Source organism: Clarias gariepinus, chromosome 8 (assembly GCF_024256425.1).
Source record: "Clarias gariepinus isolate MV-2021 ecotype Netherlands chromosome 8, CGAR_prim_01v2, whole genome shotgun sequence".
Classification (NCBI taxonomy): Eukaryota; Metazoa; Chordata; class Actinopteri; order Siluriformes; family Clariidae; genus Clarias; species Clarias gariepinus.
Genome location: NC_071107.1, coordinates 30,412,318 through 30,428,509, shown reverse-complemented (window position 1 = coordinate 30,428,509; position 16,192 = coordinate 30,412,318). Strand labels below are relative to the sequence as shown.

The window sequence follows — 16,192 nt, the reverse complement described above, 5'->3', positions numbered from 1 at the left end:
TTACAAATGGGAAAAAGAGGCTACAATTTGCACAAGCTCACCAAAATTGGACAGTTGAAGACTGGAAGAATGTTGCCTGGTCTGATGAGTCTCGATTTCTGTTGAGACATTTAAATGTTAGATTCAGAATTTGGCGTAAACAAAATGAGAACATGGATCCATCATGCCTTGTTACCACTGTGCAGGCTGGTGGTGGTGGTGTGGGGGATGCTTTCTTGGCATACTTTAGTCCCCTTAGTGCCAAATAGGCATCGTTTAAATACCACGGCCTACCTAAGCATTGTTTCTGACCATGTCCATCCCTTTATGACCACCATGTACCCATCCTCTGATGGCTACTTCCAGCAGGATAATGCACCATGTCACAAAGCTTGAATCATTTCAAATTGGTTTCTTGAACATGACAATAAGTTCACTGTACTAAAATGGCCCCCACAGTCACCAGATCTCAACCCAATAGAGCATCTTTGGGATGTGGTGGAACGGGAGCTTCGTGCCCTGGATGTGCATCCCACAAATCTCCATCAACTGCAAGATGCTATCCTATCAGTATGGGCCAACATTTCCAAAGAATGCCTTCAGCATCTTATTGAATCAATGCCACGTAGAATTAAGGCAGTTCTGAAGGCGAAAGGGGGTCAAACACCGTATTAGTATGGTGTTCCTAATAATCCCTTAGGTGAGTGTATATATGTATGTGTGTGCGCGCGCGGTCTTATTAAACCGTGCTATTGCAAGTCCACTTCAGCTGAATAAAAGTGCGTTGAATGAATAGATGGACGACCTTCACCTTCTCGCCCCCTGCACTGACGTACTAGTTTACATTAGTGTGGTTCCAAACGCATCCCGAAACTTCCAGTGGTTTCCTTTCACGTGTTAGATGTAGGATTCGAAAAAGAGACGCGTCTTTTTGGTCGCATCCCAAATGCCTCCCTGCTTTGTATACAAGTGCACTACATATAACGTTGAAAATGAGTTGTTCCATATTGTCTTCATTACTGTACAACAACGTGCAAGTCTAGAGAAAAGTGTGCATTTTTCCTCCAGAATGTGTAACGTGTATTGCTTCATTCCAGCGTATAAAGAGACAGCGTTGTGCACCCTGACCTCACAGCCGGGAAGTGTTTGAGACGCAGCCCTTAACGTAGCAACAACTGCTACGCCGAGAAAGTGCAGGAGCTTCCACCAATGAACGAGCGCGATACTACGGGCTCCGTGACGTCACTGTGTGCAATATGGGGTCCGTGCTGTGAGCGTAGCGTGACTTTGGTGAACGCACAGTAGATTTGCGAGACTTTTTAAAACTAATTTGCGCAACTGGATCTTCTTGAGTAGATCGACCTGTAAAGGTGGGACACGTTGGTGGTGTTTAGAGACACGTTGCCGTTTGAATTTGCAGCTCAACTCCGGAGCATTAACGTTAGCCTGATAAACCACGCTATAAACTAGGAATTTAGTGCGTGTCTATATCCTGTTTCACGGTAAACCACAGTCGAGACGGTCATTTGTTTGTAGGTTAAACTGATTTTCTTTAAACAAACGTAAAAACAAGCAGTTCTTAAAGGAAAATAATTATATAATTGGTTAGATATTATTAACAAAGTGGGCGCGTTTATTATTTTTTTATTTTAAATAAACGCATTATTGGTGATTACCGTAAACCTTGGTAGATTGTCGCAATGACGCGGTTTTGACAGGAGCATGCCTTTGCACTGAGCGCCTGGCAAGTACACGCATGTAAAGTCATGTGTCCGGCAGGGATTTGATGGTTTAATATAGTTTATCAGTACATTTTTATATTCTGCACGATGATGGTGTTAAGCTAAAACTTTGCATATTTCTGAGCAGCTCTGTTTTAGCCCATGTGCTGTATGCAACGCTAGCAGCGGAAAGATCGCGCTTCCGCACACTGTGTAAACCCGCCGAGCGCCTTTTCAAACAACGTGCTAAGTTCGTTACGAGTAGTGTAGTGTTTTAGTTGTTTTTTCTGTGTACGTGCCATATTAAACATGCTGCTGTCGCTGATTATGCACACGTACTCTCTGCGCTACTGCATCCCTGCCGCGGTCATGCTCGGCACTGCGCCCATGTACCTGCTCTCCTGGGGCGTGTGGCGCTTCCTGTCCGCTGGACTGCCCTCCAGACTCTACCACACCGTGGACGATCACCTGTACACAGTCTACCAGAGCATGGTACTGTTCTTCTTCGAGAACTACACCGGGGTGGAGGTGAGTTTACACAAATAAAGCACTTGATCTCACTTAATTAAATATTGCAACTCCCTCCATTTCCATATCTATCCGTGCATCTGTCTCTCTGTGCTTGCTCGCATCCATCCTTCTATCCGAGCATTCATGCATTTCTCTATCTGTCCATCCATCCCTCTATCCCTGCACCCATACATCCCTCAGTCCATCCACCCATCCCTCTATCCCTGCACCCACACATCCCTCCGTCCATCCACGCATCCCTCCGTCCATCCACGCATCCCTCCGTCCATCCACGCATCCCTCCGTCCTTCTGCCTATACACGTCCATCCGTCCCCTGTACATTCGTCCACGCGTCCATCCGTCCCCTGTACATTCGTCCACGCGTCCATCCGTCCCCTGTACATTCGTCTACCACGCGTCCATTTGTCCTTCCACTCATGTGCTAATTAAGCCACTTTGATGCATATTGCAACATATTTCTTCTTGTTTTGAACACAACAACTGTTTATAACTCTTGAGTTTTGTATATTAGCTGCACTATACATGAGCATTGACAAGGGTCAATATTAACATTAATTCAATTAACCAAAACCTGATATAGTTTTTGTGTAAAACCCCAATTGTTCCACATACGTGTGTCAAAGCATCAATGTTATCTGCGATAACTGATAACATAGCTCATTGGAAGGTGACAGGTGATTCATTTCCTATAACTGCAGCTCTGACCGTAGTGACCAGATTATAATAATTCTTGGTAATAGCAGCTCATTCACAGGGACTTGTATGGTGAACAGTATGTTCTGCTGTAATCTAAGGCTAATAATGAAACAACAAAAAAAAAACATGATCTAATATGGTTTAGTTTTCTGAAAGGAGACTTTTAGTCTATATGACACTTATAGGAGTCGTCTCCAGTATCAGCACTTACTTGGTTGCACTCCATCAATAACACATCTTCACGCTAATGCGAATACTTCAGAGTCTAGGAATGCAACCATAACCATATTTTCTTTTCTCAATTTACTTTTTATGTTATAGTAGCTATAAACAGTCATTCTTTCAGTTACTAAGACATGAAAAAAGAAACAACTTCAGCCTATTGATGGTTGGAAAGGGCTGACACTAGAGGCTGTACAAACATAATGCTGAATGCTTCACTATAGCAACAATTCTTGTTAAACGTCTTGTTAAACAGCAGCATTTTTTCCTAGATCTGTTAATCGTTATGCTTAGATTTTATAGCACGTCACTGAATGAGCTGTTACTAAAGAAATTATACACGCTGTGCTGTTAAAGTAAATAATTTAAGCTCCTTACTAAAAAATCAGATATGAGAATTCAACAGCGTTGTAGCAGAAAAACTTGCAAGACCAAAATCTGTGGGCCATCTGTCTGTTGGGAATATACCTGCCTCTCTGGCTGTAATGTGAGTTAGACTGACTGACCTGCGGAACAAGTTTCGTTGTCTTGCAACATACTTAAGCATTCCCATATAGAAACAAACCGCCACTCTGACAGGGTTTTTAGATACCAAATGTAAGTTTCAAGAGATATGATTCTCTTTTTATCTTATCAGTTATAAGTTTAGGTCTATAAAACAAATCGGAGCAGGATGTTCAAAGTTTGTTCACCTGGTTTAGTTTTATTCCATCTCCTAGTGAAAGTGGACAACATGGGTTTAAATTATAATTTTTTTTGTTAGTTTATAAATTGGGTAACATTTTTTGGCAAATATCAACCGCATGTGCATGGGGTATGTTTTGTTGTGCAATCAACTAGCAATTTAGAGCTAGGGCTGGAGTGTGTAGCAGGTGGGTGGTGCAATAACGTGCTTTCTGTCCTCTAACCCACTTCAACCTCAAGAACAGCTTCTTAGTTTGTGTGTTGAGTCGGTTGCGATGAAGCAGGAATTCAGAAAATCCTACTGTGGGCGGTTTATAATAACCAGAAATGCAAGCTGTAATTGAAATTTAAAAGCTTTGTGTACATGTATAAAGTAGACTAGAGTAAACAAATCAAAGCCGAAATAAAGGAAATGTGCAGAAGAAATTATTGATTGCGCCGAACCACGGACTCTGATATGTCACGGCTGAAAATGATCAGCTGTGATTCATTCATCAAGCCACATGTTTGGCCTTTTTTAAAAATATTTAATTAGAAGTTTGATATGTAATTTATATCCAGTAGAGAATAACATTTTATCAGTGGCAAGCATTTATTCCAGTGTTCCGGTGTCAAGGCGTGGCCCATAGACTAAATATCAATAAAATATAAAATGACTATAATAACTTGTGAATAAAAGACCTTTATACAGTACACACTGGAGTTTTTTAGAGTAAAAGTATTTTCAAGGACCACAGTACTGATTTTATAAAAAAAATAATAAAACAGGGCAGATGGGCACTGCCACATTTAGTAAGTCTGACAATTGGAGCTTTTATTTATTCTTGAATTTTACACTCATTTAAATACACTTCCTGGTTTTATTACCGTTGCAAATGGGGGCATGTAGAAAACAAGATGACACAATTTTGATTTGCTTTTTCAGCAGTTGCATTTCAGCATAAACTTTTTACATGACCATTTTACATGACATGTCAGTTAGGTTAATTTCAATCTATCTATGTGACGTTATTTAGACATACATCATAGACAATGCTCTGTGAGAAAACTATCTATGTGACGTTATTTAGACATACATCATAGACAATGCTCTGTGAGAAAACTGTGGATTCAGAATACACACTAGATATCAGTGTGGCGTTAGTGTTTATTGACCATCTGTCCAATCCGTTTGACTTAAATTAAATCTCAACATGCTGTTCACACGTTGACATGCTTCGACACTTGGGTGTGATTTAGTGCAGAGGCGGCCCACTAGTTAAAACATCTGACTCCTGAAGAACCATTTGCCTACATCCCATGACAAAAATAATTTAACCAAATAATTTAATGTTTTAATTCTTACCACGGGAAAACATTTGATGTGATTTTTAGACATGCTTTCAACTTTACATGACATTTATTTAAGAACTCCGCTGCTTCTCGGTCAGTTTATTGCAGGATGGCCTTCCATGCCATGAATTAAGAGACCACATATGGTTGAGCCATTATGTAGTTTAATATCACAGGCAGAGGTTTAGATTGGTACTAATAATACTTTACACAAGCTTCAGGAAATCACTGTGCTCTAGTAAACTGTGCATATAATGAGCAGGTAATGAATGTCCCACCTGAAGTGTTTACAGCCTAGGAAAGGTAGATATGAACTAGATTGTACTCTGAAGATTCTTTAGGACTTTAATAAGCAGATGCTGATGTCAATTATATGCTTATATGGAAGCGAAAGGTTTCTAATGCTGATGTTATTGTCTTCCTTGTGTGTGTGTGTGTGTGTGTATATATATATATATATATATATATATATATATATATATATAACATTATATTATTATATTATATTACATTATTATTATATTATATTATTACATTATTATATATACATTTTTCCCCCCTGCATTTTCATGTATTATTTATTAATCCTGCAGATTATTATTTATGGAGACATACCAAAGGAGAAGGAGAATGTCGTCTATCTCTCCAACCATCAATCCACAGGTAAAGCTTGGTGCAGGGCCATATATGTGGTATAATATAGTAATAGTAATAGTAGTCATCAGGACTACATGAGCCATTAATAATATTTATATTAACAGCAGTGTAAATCCTGTCTATAACATTCTAATACGGATTGAACTATTTAATTATTTTCTGTTCCATAGCTGATTGGATCATCGCTGACATGCTAGCAATTCGCCAAAATGCGCTCGGCCATGTGAGATACGTGTTAAAAGATGGTCTGAAGTGGCTCCCGTTGTACGGCTGGTATTTCTCCCAGGTATGGTGTTCTAACTTTTGATATTTTATCTTCTTTAAATTCTTAAAATTTTAGTTGAGAGTTATTGGGATAATTGACATTTTATTTATCTTTTAAAGCACGGCGGGGTATACGTCAAACGAAGCGCCAAGTTTAACGAAAATGCCATGAGAAGGAAACTCCGCTCTCAGGCGGACTTAGGAGCACCAGTGAGTATGCAGGATTGTGCAGTTTTCACAGATTAAAACCAGGACTATATATATATATATATATATATATATATATATATATAAACAAAACTATTTTTTGATGAGTGGTTTTTATTTTACTTTAAATAAATTTTTTTATCTTAAAGTTTTAACTAATCTTTAAAAGGGGTGCCAATAATTATGCAGGACCCTGCATGTTTTGTAAGCTGACATACAAATACTCCTGGGTAAACATACTACATACACATTTTAAGTTACCTAAGTAAACGCTTACTTTTCTAGTTTTGGGTCTGTTTATGTGGTTTCTCAGATGTGGTTGGGATTCACATTTTTCTGAGAACTGGCAACCCTGCATGTCAGTGAAAGCCTGACCAGAGCGTTGATGTTTCGTTTTATGTTGGATTCCAATGCACACCTTGTGGTTTGTTTTATTCTGCTTGTTCTTGAGTCTGGCTGAAGTTTCAACAGGTGCACTTTTATAACTTTAAGTGTTTAAATCAGTAGGAATCAGAAACTTAATCACATATTTAGGCAATACTTGTTTTTCTCGATTTCTCAGGTAACTGAGCCAAAAAGATTTGGACAACCTGCTTTTGTACGAAATGTACAACAACAACTTGTCTTTTTGATTTGCTTATTTTGAATAAACCCAATGTAGAAATCTCTAAGCTTACACAGTTGATTAATTCTGGCACTTTATTAATCTAAGTTTTCCTTCACTCTGTGAAATGTTCTGGATATTTAATATGAATTCTCTAAAGTTTCTGTGACTGACTGGGGGGAAAAATTGGTTTTACTGCCAAATAACTTTTTCCCATGACACTATTTGTGATCCCGTGACAGTTTATGTGGTGGAGCGAAGCTTTTTAAGTTTTAAGTCTTCTTTCACTATAATGTTGGGGCATTTCCGAGTGTTGCCTTTAATTCCTCAGAGGCTTTGATTTATTCTGCCCTAAAAAAACACGTTCTATAAAAAAATCTTTAGAAAAAAAAAACATGTAAACATCCCTAATATTTGTGTGCTGTGCTGGTTGACTATTTTCTCCACAGATGTATCTTGTCATATTCCCTGAGGGAACGCGCTACAACCCAGAATTTAAGGATGTGATTAAGGCCAGTCAGGCTTTTGCTGCAAAAGAAGGTACTGGTCTTTCTGTGCTACATATTTATTCCACATCATTTTATCTTTAGGCTTATTCAGTATTTCTTTGGGCAAAACATTATTGGCAGAGTAAATTTAGATGTTGCACAGGACATAAGGTTTTGTTTTGATGTGGTGAGCCACAGTAGGATTTAAGTATAAAGGGCTTTTAAGTCAAACTGGAAATTCTAATTAAAATGTTTGTGAATGAAGGAGTAAAACTAGTTGACATTCACAAAAGACTTTTGTATAATGACGAGATTCTTAGCCGCAGTTAAACATTTGAATGACGATCGTGGCCGAGTTGACTGTCGTTCCCTTGAGCATTTAGCGAGGGGAACGTCTGGTCCTTGAAAATCGACAGATAACTTTTTGCCAACTTGAGGATGAGATGCATCTGTCTGTGGGAACTGTGCACACTATCGTTCACAAACATGCCTTGCACATTACCGGAACTTGGCTGGGAGTTATTGCCACATCCCCCATACAGTCCTGATATCACTTTAAGGGATTTCCACATCTTTAAAGGAGTTCCTTGGAGGCCAGCACTTTTGACGTGATCATGGGTTTGGCGTACTGAGAAAACTTTCTACCATGATGGTATCCAAGCACTAGTAAAACGTGCATTAGTGTTGCAAGGGATTATATAGAGAAATTAAGGTCGTTTTAACTCTCATAACCGTGTTCAGTTATTCTGCCTGATCAAAAGTCCTGGTTTGACTTGAACGGCTAAGTGAATTATGTGGTGTGCAATATTGGTGTGCGCTAGAAACTATTTGAATTAAAATCTTGTTTCTGACCTGCGTTTTCAGAGTGATATTCTTATTAATTGATGTGAATATAGGATACATTTATTAATACTATTCTATAATGATCACTTTTGCAGCATACTTTTAATTAAATTTAATGTAGTGACTTGATAAAGTGGGTCGTATTCAGATTTAGTTTTGATTAATATGAGTATTTATATTGGTTAATTCAAATATCAGCATCATATCAAGTTTCTATTAATTTTTTATGTCTCTTATAGGGCTTTCTGTACTAAAACACATCTTGACGCCAAGAATGAAAGCAGCACATGTAGCAATAGATTCCATGAAGAACCACCTGGATGCTGTTTACGATGTCACCGTGGCTTACGAAGGCACACTGAGTGCAGACGGGAAAAGACACCCTGCTCCGTCAATGCCAGGTACAGAGACGCTCTTCACAGCCAGGAAACTTTTAATTTAAAATTGCATTGATAATGAACGTAATTCAGCTGGATCTGATAAAGGGTTGCTTGCCCATCAGTGATTGTTGTCCAAGAACAGTCAGGTTCCTAGAATGCATAAATGTGGATTTCCTGTTGCTTCCTATAAACAGGAAGTTTTGGCGTGCTAGGTTCCCGTGCTTCGGTGTTCCCAAAAACATTGAAGCCATCACTTGTTATGCGAAAAAACATCCTGTTTTTGGACAGGAATAAACAGCAATGGCATCTAAGTAATGTTATTGATATGACCTACATTCTTAACATGCCAATAACATTCTTGATTGTTAATCAAGTGCTTAAGGAATTGCCAGAGAGTGAGTCAGATTATTCTTTCAGTGTATTTTGTCAATGATGATATCAGTGATGATTTCCTTTGATCCTCATCAGGTGAGTTTCTTGTTGTTTAAAGACACCAGTCATGGAGGATAGGACTATAATGTATAAACGTGTACAGTTCGTTCCTGATAATTTTATCTCATGAAAAAGAAAATCTGTCCAGGTTCATTCTTGATGTTTTTAAATAGCACTAAAAAGGGGGCATAACTGAAATAATTCATCAGTTTTTATGTAATAGTTTTTCTAAGCTGAGTTTTCTTGGCTGATCTCAGGAGCAGGCTGAACTGATGGATTCTAACGCAAAAGTTTCGACTTTAGCTATAATGACCTGCTGCAAACGAGATGTATAGCCAGGCACTAGCTTCTGACAGTGTTTCTGAGTGATCTTCGCACATTTATCTTGGGCAATGGACTCCAGTTCAATAACATTTGCGGGTTTGCCTGTTGCAACGGCTTTTTTTCAAGTACCACCAAAGATATTAAGTATAAGTCAGGCGACTGTGATGGCCACCGTAGAACCCTCCAGGACTTCACCTGAAACTAAGCCGTGGTGGGCTTTGAGGTATGCTTGGGATTATTGTCCTGTTGGAAGGCCCAATGATGCCAAAGTTTCAGTTTCTTCACAAATGGCATGAGGTTTTCTTCAAAGATACTTGATTAAATTAATCTTGCCCTCTACACGCCCTCTAAAGGTGTTTCCAGTGCCTAAAGAAACAAAGGAGCCCCAGAGCATCACCGGGCCACCACCATGCTTCACTGTAGGCAGGGTGCACTTTGCTGCATATACCTTATTCTGTCTCCTCCAAACATACTGCATAGGCTCAAAAAGTTCAGGTTTCATCAGTCCATAGAACAGAAATCAAAAACTTCTGTGTCTTTTTATATGGCTTTTTGCATATTAAAGCCTATGTTTTAGGGTCAGTAACAGGGTACATCTTGGGGTGACATTCAGGCTTCAGTATGCATCTTGTAGTGTAGAGGGAAACTTCAGTTCCTGCTGCCACCAAATCTTTCTGTAGATCCTTTGCAGTCATTCGAGAGTTCTCCAGCACTTGCCTCCTCAGGAATCTGGTAGCAGCAGATAATAGCTTCCTCTTTTTGCCATGTCCGGGAAGGGTAGCCACTGTTCCTTTAACAGTAAACTTGCGAAATAGGCTTACTACTGTATTTACAACATCTAGTACTTGCAAAGTACATCCGCTTTTTTTTTTCTTTTTTTTTTATCTCCTTGATTTTGTTCATTCAAGGCAATGAACTTTTTTCTTGACTTTATGGACAACTCTCTTAACTTGGTTCATTTCTGACATGCAGTCAAACATCGCTATCAAAAATGTTATAGAAAGTTCAGGTATTTGCTGAGTTCTAAATCAAGTACCCCCGAGGCATCTAATTAGTTGCATCAGGTATGCTTGAGACAACACCTGATTTTACAAAATTAGTAGTATGGGATTTTATTCAGGGGGTCGAATAATTTTGAGACTGCAGTAATCATTAAAGGGGCCATTTTTGTTGCATTTGGAGAAACAACTTGTTATATTAGGTGTGTGAAGCTATTTAAATTGCTCTTGTTTTTGCATTGATTTATTACAACCAGCTGCAATTGAGTAATTCTGGCCAAAAAATCATCATTTTCAATGGGGGTGAATAATTTTAAGTGTAACTGTATGTTTAGATTTTGTTCGTGCTGGTTTTTATAAATCTTTTGCACATGTACCAACCATGCATTTTTGTTATATTTGAATTTTGATTTTTTGATTTTTCGTTCCCTTTTTTTGCACTTTTTAATGCATATACATTTGTGGAGTAGATTATTCCAATCTTCATCTTCATCTTCATTACAATCATAAGTGTTTATTGAACATCCCATTCCACAGTTTGTCCTCTCTTTGCTGCTTTGCTCCCAGGTCATGGGGAGTGGTCAGTTTATCCTTAAGATGTACAGTAGAGTTGAGGTCAGGGCTGTGTGCCAGGACATTCAAGTTCTTCCACTCCTACTTTGGTAAACCATGTCTTTGCAGAGACATGTCTCGCTTTGTACACAGTGGCATCATTACTGCCTGAAACATGTTTGAGTGTCTTAGTTTAAATTAAAGAAAATTTTTATATTACAGAATACAAAGACATTTGTTGCAACAGTTTGGGAAAGAACCATAGTATGGGCGTTAGACAGTCAGGTGTGCTCAAACATTGTCCAGTAATCTAGCCAGGAAACCCTAAATAAATCAAGCTGCATATAAAATTTAGTGCCTTTGACTTTTAGAAACTTGGTGGTAGTGGTAACAGTCAACTCCTTGAAAAAAGTTCTTTGGAATCTTTAGAATCGCCTAAAATTCCATCAAGGTGAGATTTGCATTATCGCCACTGCCAACAATGTTCCTTACATCCAAGAAATAAGATGGAAGCAGCCTGAGGTGATGAGACGCCAAACTTCCTGTTTTAAAAGCAGGGAGTTCACATTGAGACCTTATGACATTCAACAGCGCCACTCCATGGCTTTAAGGTTTTGTTTTGTTTGTTTGGGTTTTTTTTTGGTAATAATTCAAGATTTTTTTTTGAAAATGGTAAATCAGGGAAAAATCTATATTGCACAAGCCCAAAGAGTTATTTCCTTGTTTGCTGTGTTTATATCAGGTGCACTTCAACTTTATCTTGTTTTTTGTTAACAGAGTTCCTTTGTAAAGAGTGTCCCAGAGTGCACATCTACTTTGAGCGGCTGGACATGAGGGAGATTCCTCCAGAGCCGAGCTATTTCCGCAGATGGCTTCATGACAGATTTGAGATTAAGGATAAGTAAGTATTTCATATTTTATTTTCTGTGCTCAGCCTCATCGCATATTACAGCCTTTGTTTATACAGTACCTACTTTTGGTTTGTAAAATGAGATCCAAACAAAGCTGCAAATGCATTCTCCTTAATATACATTTTTTTTCAGGTTGCTGACTTCTTTTTATGAGTCTGAGAAGCCTGATGAAAAGTGCAAGTTTCCAGGAGAAGGTCGAAGGTCGGAACTCGGCCTTAAAAAGACGCTGCCTTCACTGCTGATTTTAAGCGGCCTCACTTTGCCAGTGCTGCTAACCGAGTCAGGTAGAAAACTCTATGTGAAAACATGGATCTGTGGGACTCTCTTGGGATGGCTGTGGGTTCATATACAACCATGAGGTAAAAGAAACCACTGACACCCTGCCAGCGAGCATCAGCATGAGGAGACCGGTGCTGGTTAAACGCTTGTGTTTTCAGCCAGCCATGCTGTGACATCTCGGAGTGATCTGTTCCCTCACACCCCACCCCGTGTTATGTCTGAGAGGTGTTTGCTGGAGGATGGCCATAGCTCTCTTTATTCTTCCCTTCATCTTTTGTCTCGAAAGCTTTGCTTGGTTTAACATTCTTAGTGTCATGTCCATTACTTTGGTTATTTTATTATTTTTTGCTGGAAATAAAAAAAGGGCAGTATTTTAAATGGGGTTGATACGTTTATGCAAAAGTTTATGCCGAAGATATTTTTTACTGTGTTCAATTTTCCACATAAGTATTCATAATCTTATTATTATTATTATTATTGGTGTTTTTGGTTGGTTCTGATTTTGTTAAACTTGTATTAATTTGTGATTGGGTGCAAGATGGTTGAGATCATTTAATTTTGTTGTTTTTGCTTTGTTTACACATGAAGTGTGCTCTTTCTTTCATTTAATTAGTAAATTGGTTTATTTGTTGTTGTTTTTTTCTCCCTCCCCTTTTTTCTTTGCACAATTAATTGTCTCATATTGCCAAACTTCAGGATGCAGGAGCAATATCTTGTCATTAAATACTTATCTAATAAATATATACGCAGTAAAATGCAACTCTGCCTTTAACATGCAAGATGAACCCTGTTACCTCAGTCGCTTTTCCATTATTCACCAATTAATAATGTACATTGTAATAATGTACAAAACCGATTTATGTACATTGTGTGCATACGTTTTGCTGGTAACTACAAATCCACAATGCAGGCGTCATGGTGGCGTGGTGGTTAGCTTTTGTCGTCCCACCTCCAGGGTAGAAGGTTTTGTACGTGGGGTTTGAATGTTCTCCCTTTTCCTTGGTGGGTTTCCCAGTCTGATAGCATGCAGATTAAGCTAACTGGCGTTTCTAAATTGCCCATACTGTGTGACTTCCAATGGATTGGCACAGTTCCAGAATGTACCCCACCTAGGTCCTCCTGTGACCCTGTACAAGATAAGCGATATAGAGAATGAGTTAATGAGAGTGAGTAATACCACAATGCTTGCTTATGATTGCTCAACTGGTTGATATGTAGGTGTGAGGGAAGGATTGAGTATTTATGCTATTATGCAGTATTAGGTGAAAAAGTTCAAAAGATATACTATTCTGTGTATCTATACCGGGCATTTGAGGACCGTGTTCTAAGGGAAAAATATTGAGAAATATTGATGGATCACTTAAGGATAAATCTATGCACCTGGAATGGTTTTAAAGCATGCAAGTATTCAGTCAGTCAATCGTGTGTCAGCAGATCAATGCATAAAATCCTGTAGATCAAGAGTTCATGTTCACACCCAATGTCAGAATGGAGGAGAAAAAAAAATCGGTGATTTTAAACTTGTGTGTGTATAAAATGTACACTTTTTTTTTTTTTTGCCGAGGATGTGCTTATTGTAGTATCAGATTTCTGTTCATGCTAAAATTCAACCTGGTGTGGCCTTCTGCTCTTGTAGCCTCATGGTTCGGCATGTTGTTTGTTCTGAAATGCATTTATGCTCACCCTCATTATAAAGAGTGATTATTTGATTTATTATAGCCCTACTTTGGGCTTGAACCGGATTGGCTATTGTCCTCAGAGGTCTTTCATTAACAAATCATTTCCATACATGCATGCAACTATTGCTTACTGGATTTTTTTTTCCCCACACCATTCTGTGTAATCTTGAGAGACTAGTGATTGAAACCAGCTCTTAACAATTATACCACACTAACCAAGTTCACATTTATTCCACAGTCTGATGTTTTGTGTGATCATTAATTGTAAAGCTCTTGACCTGTAAGATTGATACTGCTTCCACATGCCTGGCTGATTGAAGTGGTCAGTGGAGTATGTCTTCAATTAAACTACTGCCAGTTTCTAAATAAAAAATAAATCAATTTCTTTAAAAAGCGGAACAGTCAGCAATAACACCATGTTTATGAAGGACAAGGCTCTATGACATGGATCTTTAAACACTCTGCTGCTTAGCCAGAAAATGTTTCATCCATGACCGATTACTGACCCGCCACCCTTCTTCATCTACAGTAATTTAAACCTAATTATTATATCACTATACAAAAACAGTTTGTTCCCCCAGAATGCAGCCAAAAGTAAAGCCATTAATTCTTTGTTGTGTGCATATTATAGTTTCTACTTAGTTAATGATTATACATTGTTAATATGTCTGTGGGGAAAATGCTTTAAGGAACCATTTTCATCCATGAATAATTAGTTTAAACAATATTCTACCTGAAAAGTTGTGCTCAGATATATGACAATAGATTTGCACCGTGTGTGCTTCGAAATCACTTAGATAGATTTGTCATACGTTTGTTCAATTATTTTGTTAGAGAGTTTAGTCCACAACCTGTAGCCAATGTATTACTCTATATAGCAAAAAAAAAAGAAGAAAACTCTACCTCTAAATGTCTATTCACAGATTGTGTCATTTGTAATGGTGTGCAGTATGGATGCTTCATTTTTATGAGAAAAAAAACTATTGCTCAAGTCAGATAAAAATCTTCCAAATTTTCATCCATTTATTCTTTAAAGAACTGGTTTTAAAAAGCCCCATGAAATACCTAATGCTAATAAATGACTTGTAGATTTATTATTATTATAGTGATAAATTGCACTATTTTATTCTTGTACATGCATTTGCCTTTTTTCTTTTTTTTACCTGAGCTGCAAGAGTGTTTTGTTTAATTTGTTGGTTTTTCTGTGATTGATGACTGATCGGTGAGGTTTCGGGTGGGCTTGGTATGTTAATTAGAAAATTTATTTTGATTTATTAAATAATTTCCTTGGAGTACTCTAAATCAAAGTTGTATTCAATTCACTGGTTCAATTGTTCTCAGATTTTTAAATATTACTTGACCATCATTATTCAGTATCGTTTTACGATATTCTTGGAGGAATGTCTGGTTGGTTGAGATTAAATCAACAAAAAACTCAGAACGCAGAACTGCTGATGATCTAAGTGATGATTCGATGTTTAATGTGTACTGATGGGAAAACATAAATACCAACAATAAACAAATGGAAAAACAATAACAGGAAAAGGAATTAGGACGACAACAGGAAAAGTGTGAATGTTAACCAGAGACCGGTGTGAGCAAATGATTCAGTTAATGTGGATTTTGTTTGATGTTCTTAGATTCCTGCAGAGGAACCGGATTAAGTCATTGGTCATTAGCAAGCAGAGGGTAATATCGTCTCCTGATGTAAACCAGTAAATAACAGATTCATTTCCAGTAACAATCAGGAAAGTATAAACAGACGAGTTTTAGAGGAAGTTCCTTTTCGTGACATGCTGGGGATCAGAAACGAAGGTTGTATTCTCACTGTGACTTCTGTAAAATATTTAACCAAATAGATACGAGGGCAAACAAAACTTTCACTGATCAGTCGACACTGCTACTCCCTAGGGCTTACAAAGTACACAATTACTAAATGCTGTTCTAAATCTGTTTCTTTTTGTACCATCTGTATAACATTGTAGTACTCATTTTATGTATAAGAAAGCAAACATTACCTGTTTTTTAACATTAGAGATCTGTATATTACTCATAACTGCACCTCTGCCTCTTTTCATCTCTTTCAATGTTATTGTTGAACTACAGTATAAACTCATACAGTGAATTGAACATGACAGAAATTGGTGCTGCTTTTATGCCTAATCTTTAAATACTTGTTGCAGCAGTATTACTGCAATAGCCATATTAATGTAACTGATTTTCTTCAAGACACAATTGTAGCGGTGGCTAAAGGCCATATCTGAAATGTATGACATTTTGTCATAGCTTTTGAAATAATAAAAACATGCAATAAATGGAATTTCTAATGCCATCTTCTGTTTTTTTTTTTTTTTTTGTGTCATATGACTTCTTTAACCTTTCTTTTTCTACAAAGACCAGGGACTATG

General features: G+C 37.8%; 1 protein-coding gene across 1 annotated transcript; it reads left to right on the top strand.

Moving 5' to 3' along the window:
* The first annotated feature begins 1,225 nt into the window (after positions 1-1,225).
* agpat5 (1-acylglycerol-3-phosphate O-acyltransferase 5 (lysophosphatidic acid acyltransferase, epsilon)) lies at positions 1,226-16,116 on the top strand. Its single transcript, XM_053502595.1, has 8 exons — positions 1,226-2,228; positions 5,760-5,829; positions 5,994-6,109; positions 6,208-6,297; positions 7,348-7,438; positions 8,469-8,630; positions 11,693-11,816; positions 11,959-16,116. The coding sequence occupies exons 1-8, from the start codon at positions 2,010-2,012 to the stop codon at positions 12,182-12,184; spliced, it is 1,098 nt and encodes a 365-aa protein (XP_053358570.1). The 5' UTR covers positions 1,226-2,009; the 3' UTR covers positions 12,185-16,116.
* The last annotated feature ends 76 nt before the right edge of the window (positions 16,117-16,192 follow it).

Bases quoted from the DNA above. Each gene is read 5' to 3' on its own strand.
- agpat5 (XM_053502595.1), top strand. From the start codon at position 2,010: ATGCTGCTGTCGCTGATTATGCACACGTACTCTCTGCGCTACTGCATC. The intron at 2,229-5,759 runs GTGAGTTTACAC...TTAATCCTGCAG, and splicing joins AGAACTACACCGGGGTGGAG to ATTATTATTTATGGAGACAT. The intron at 6,298-7,347 runs GTGAGTATGCAG...TTTTCTCCACAG, and splicing joins AGGCGGACTTAGGAGCACCA to ATGTATCTTGTCATATTCCC.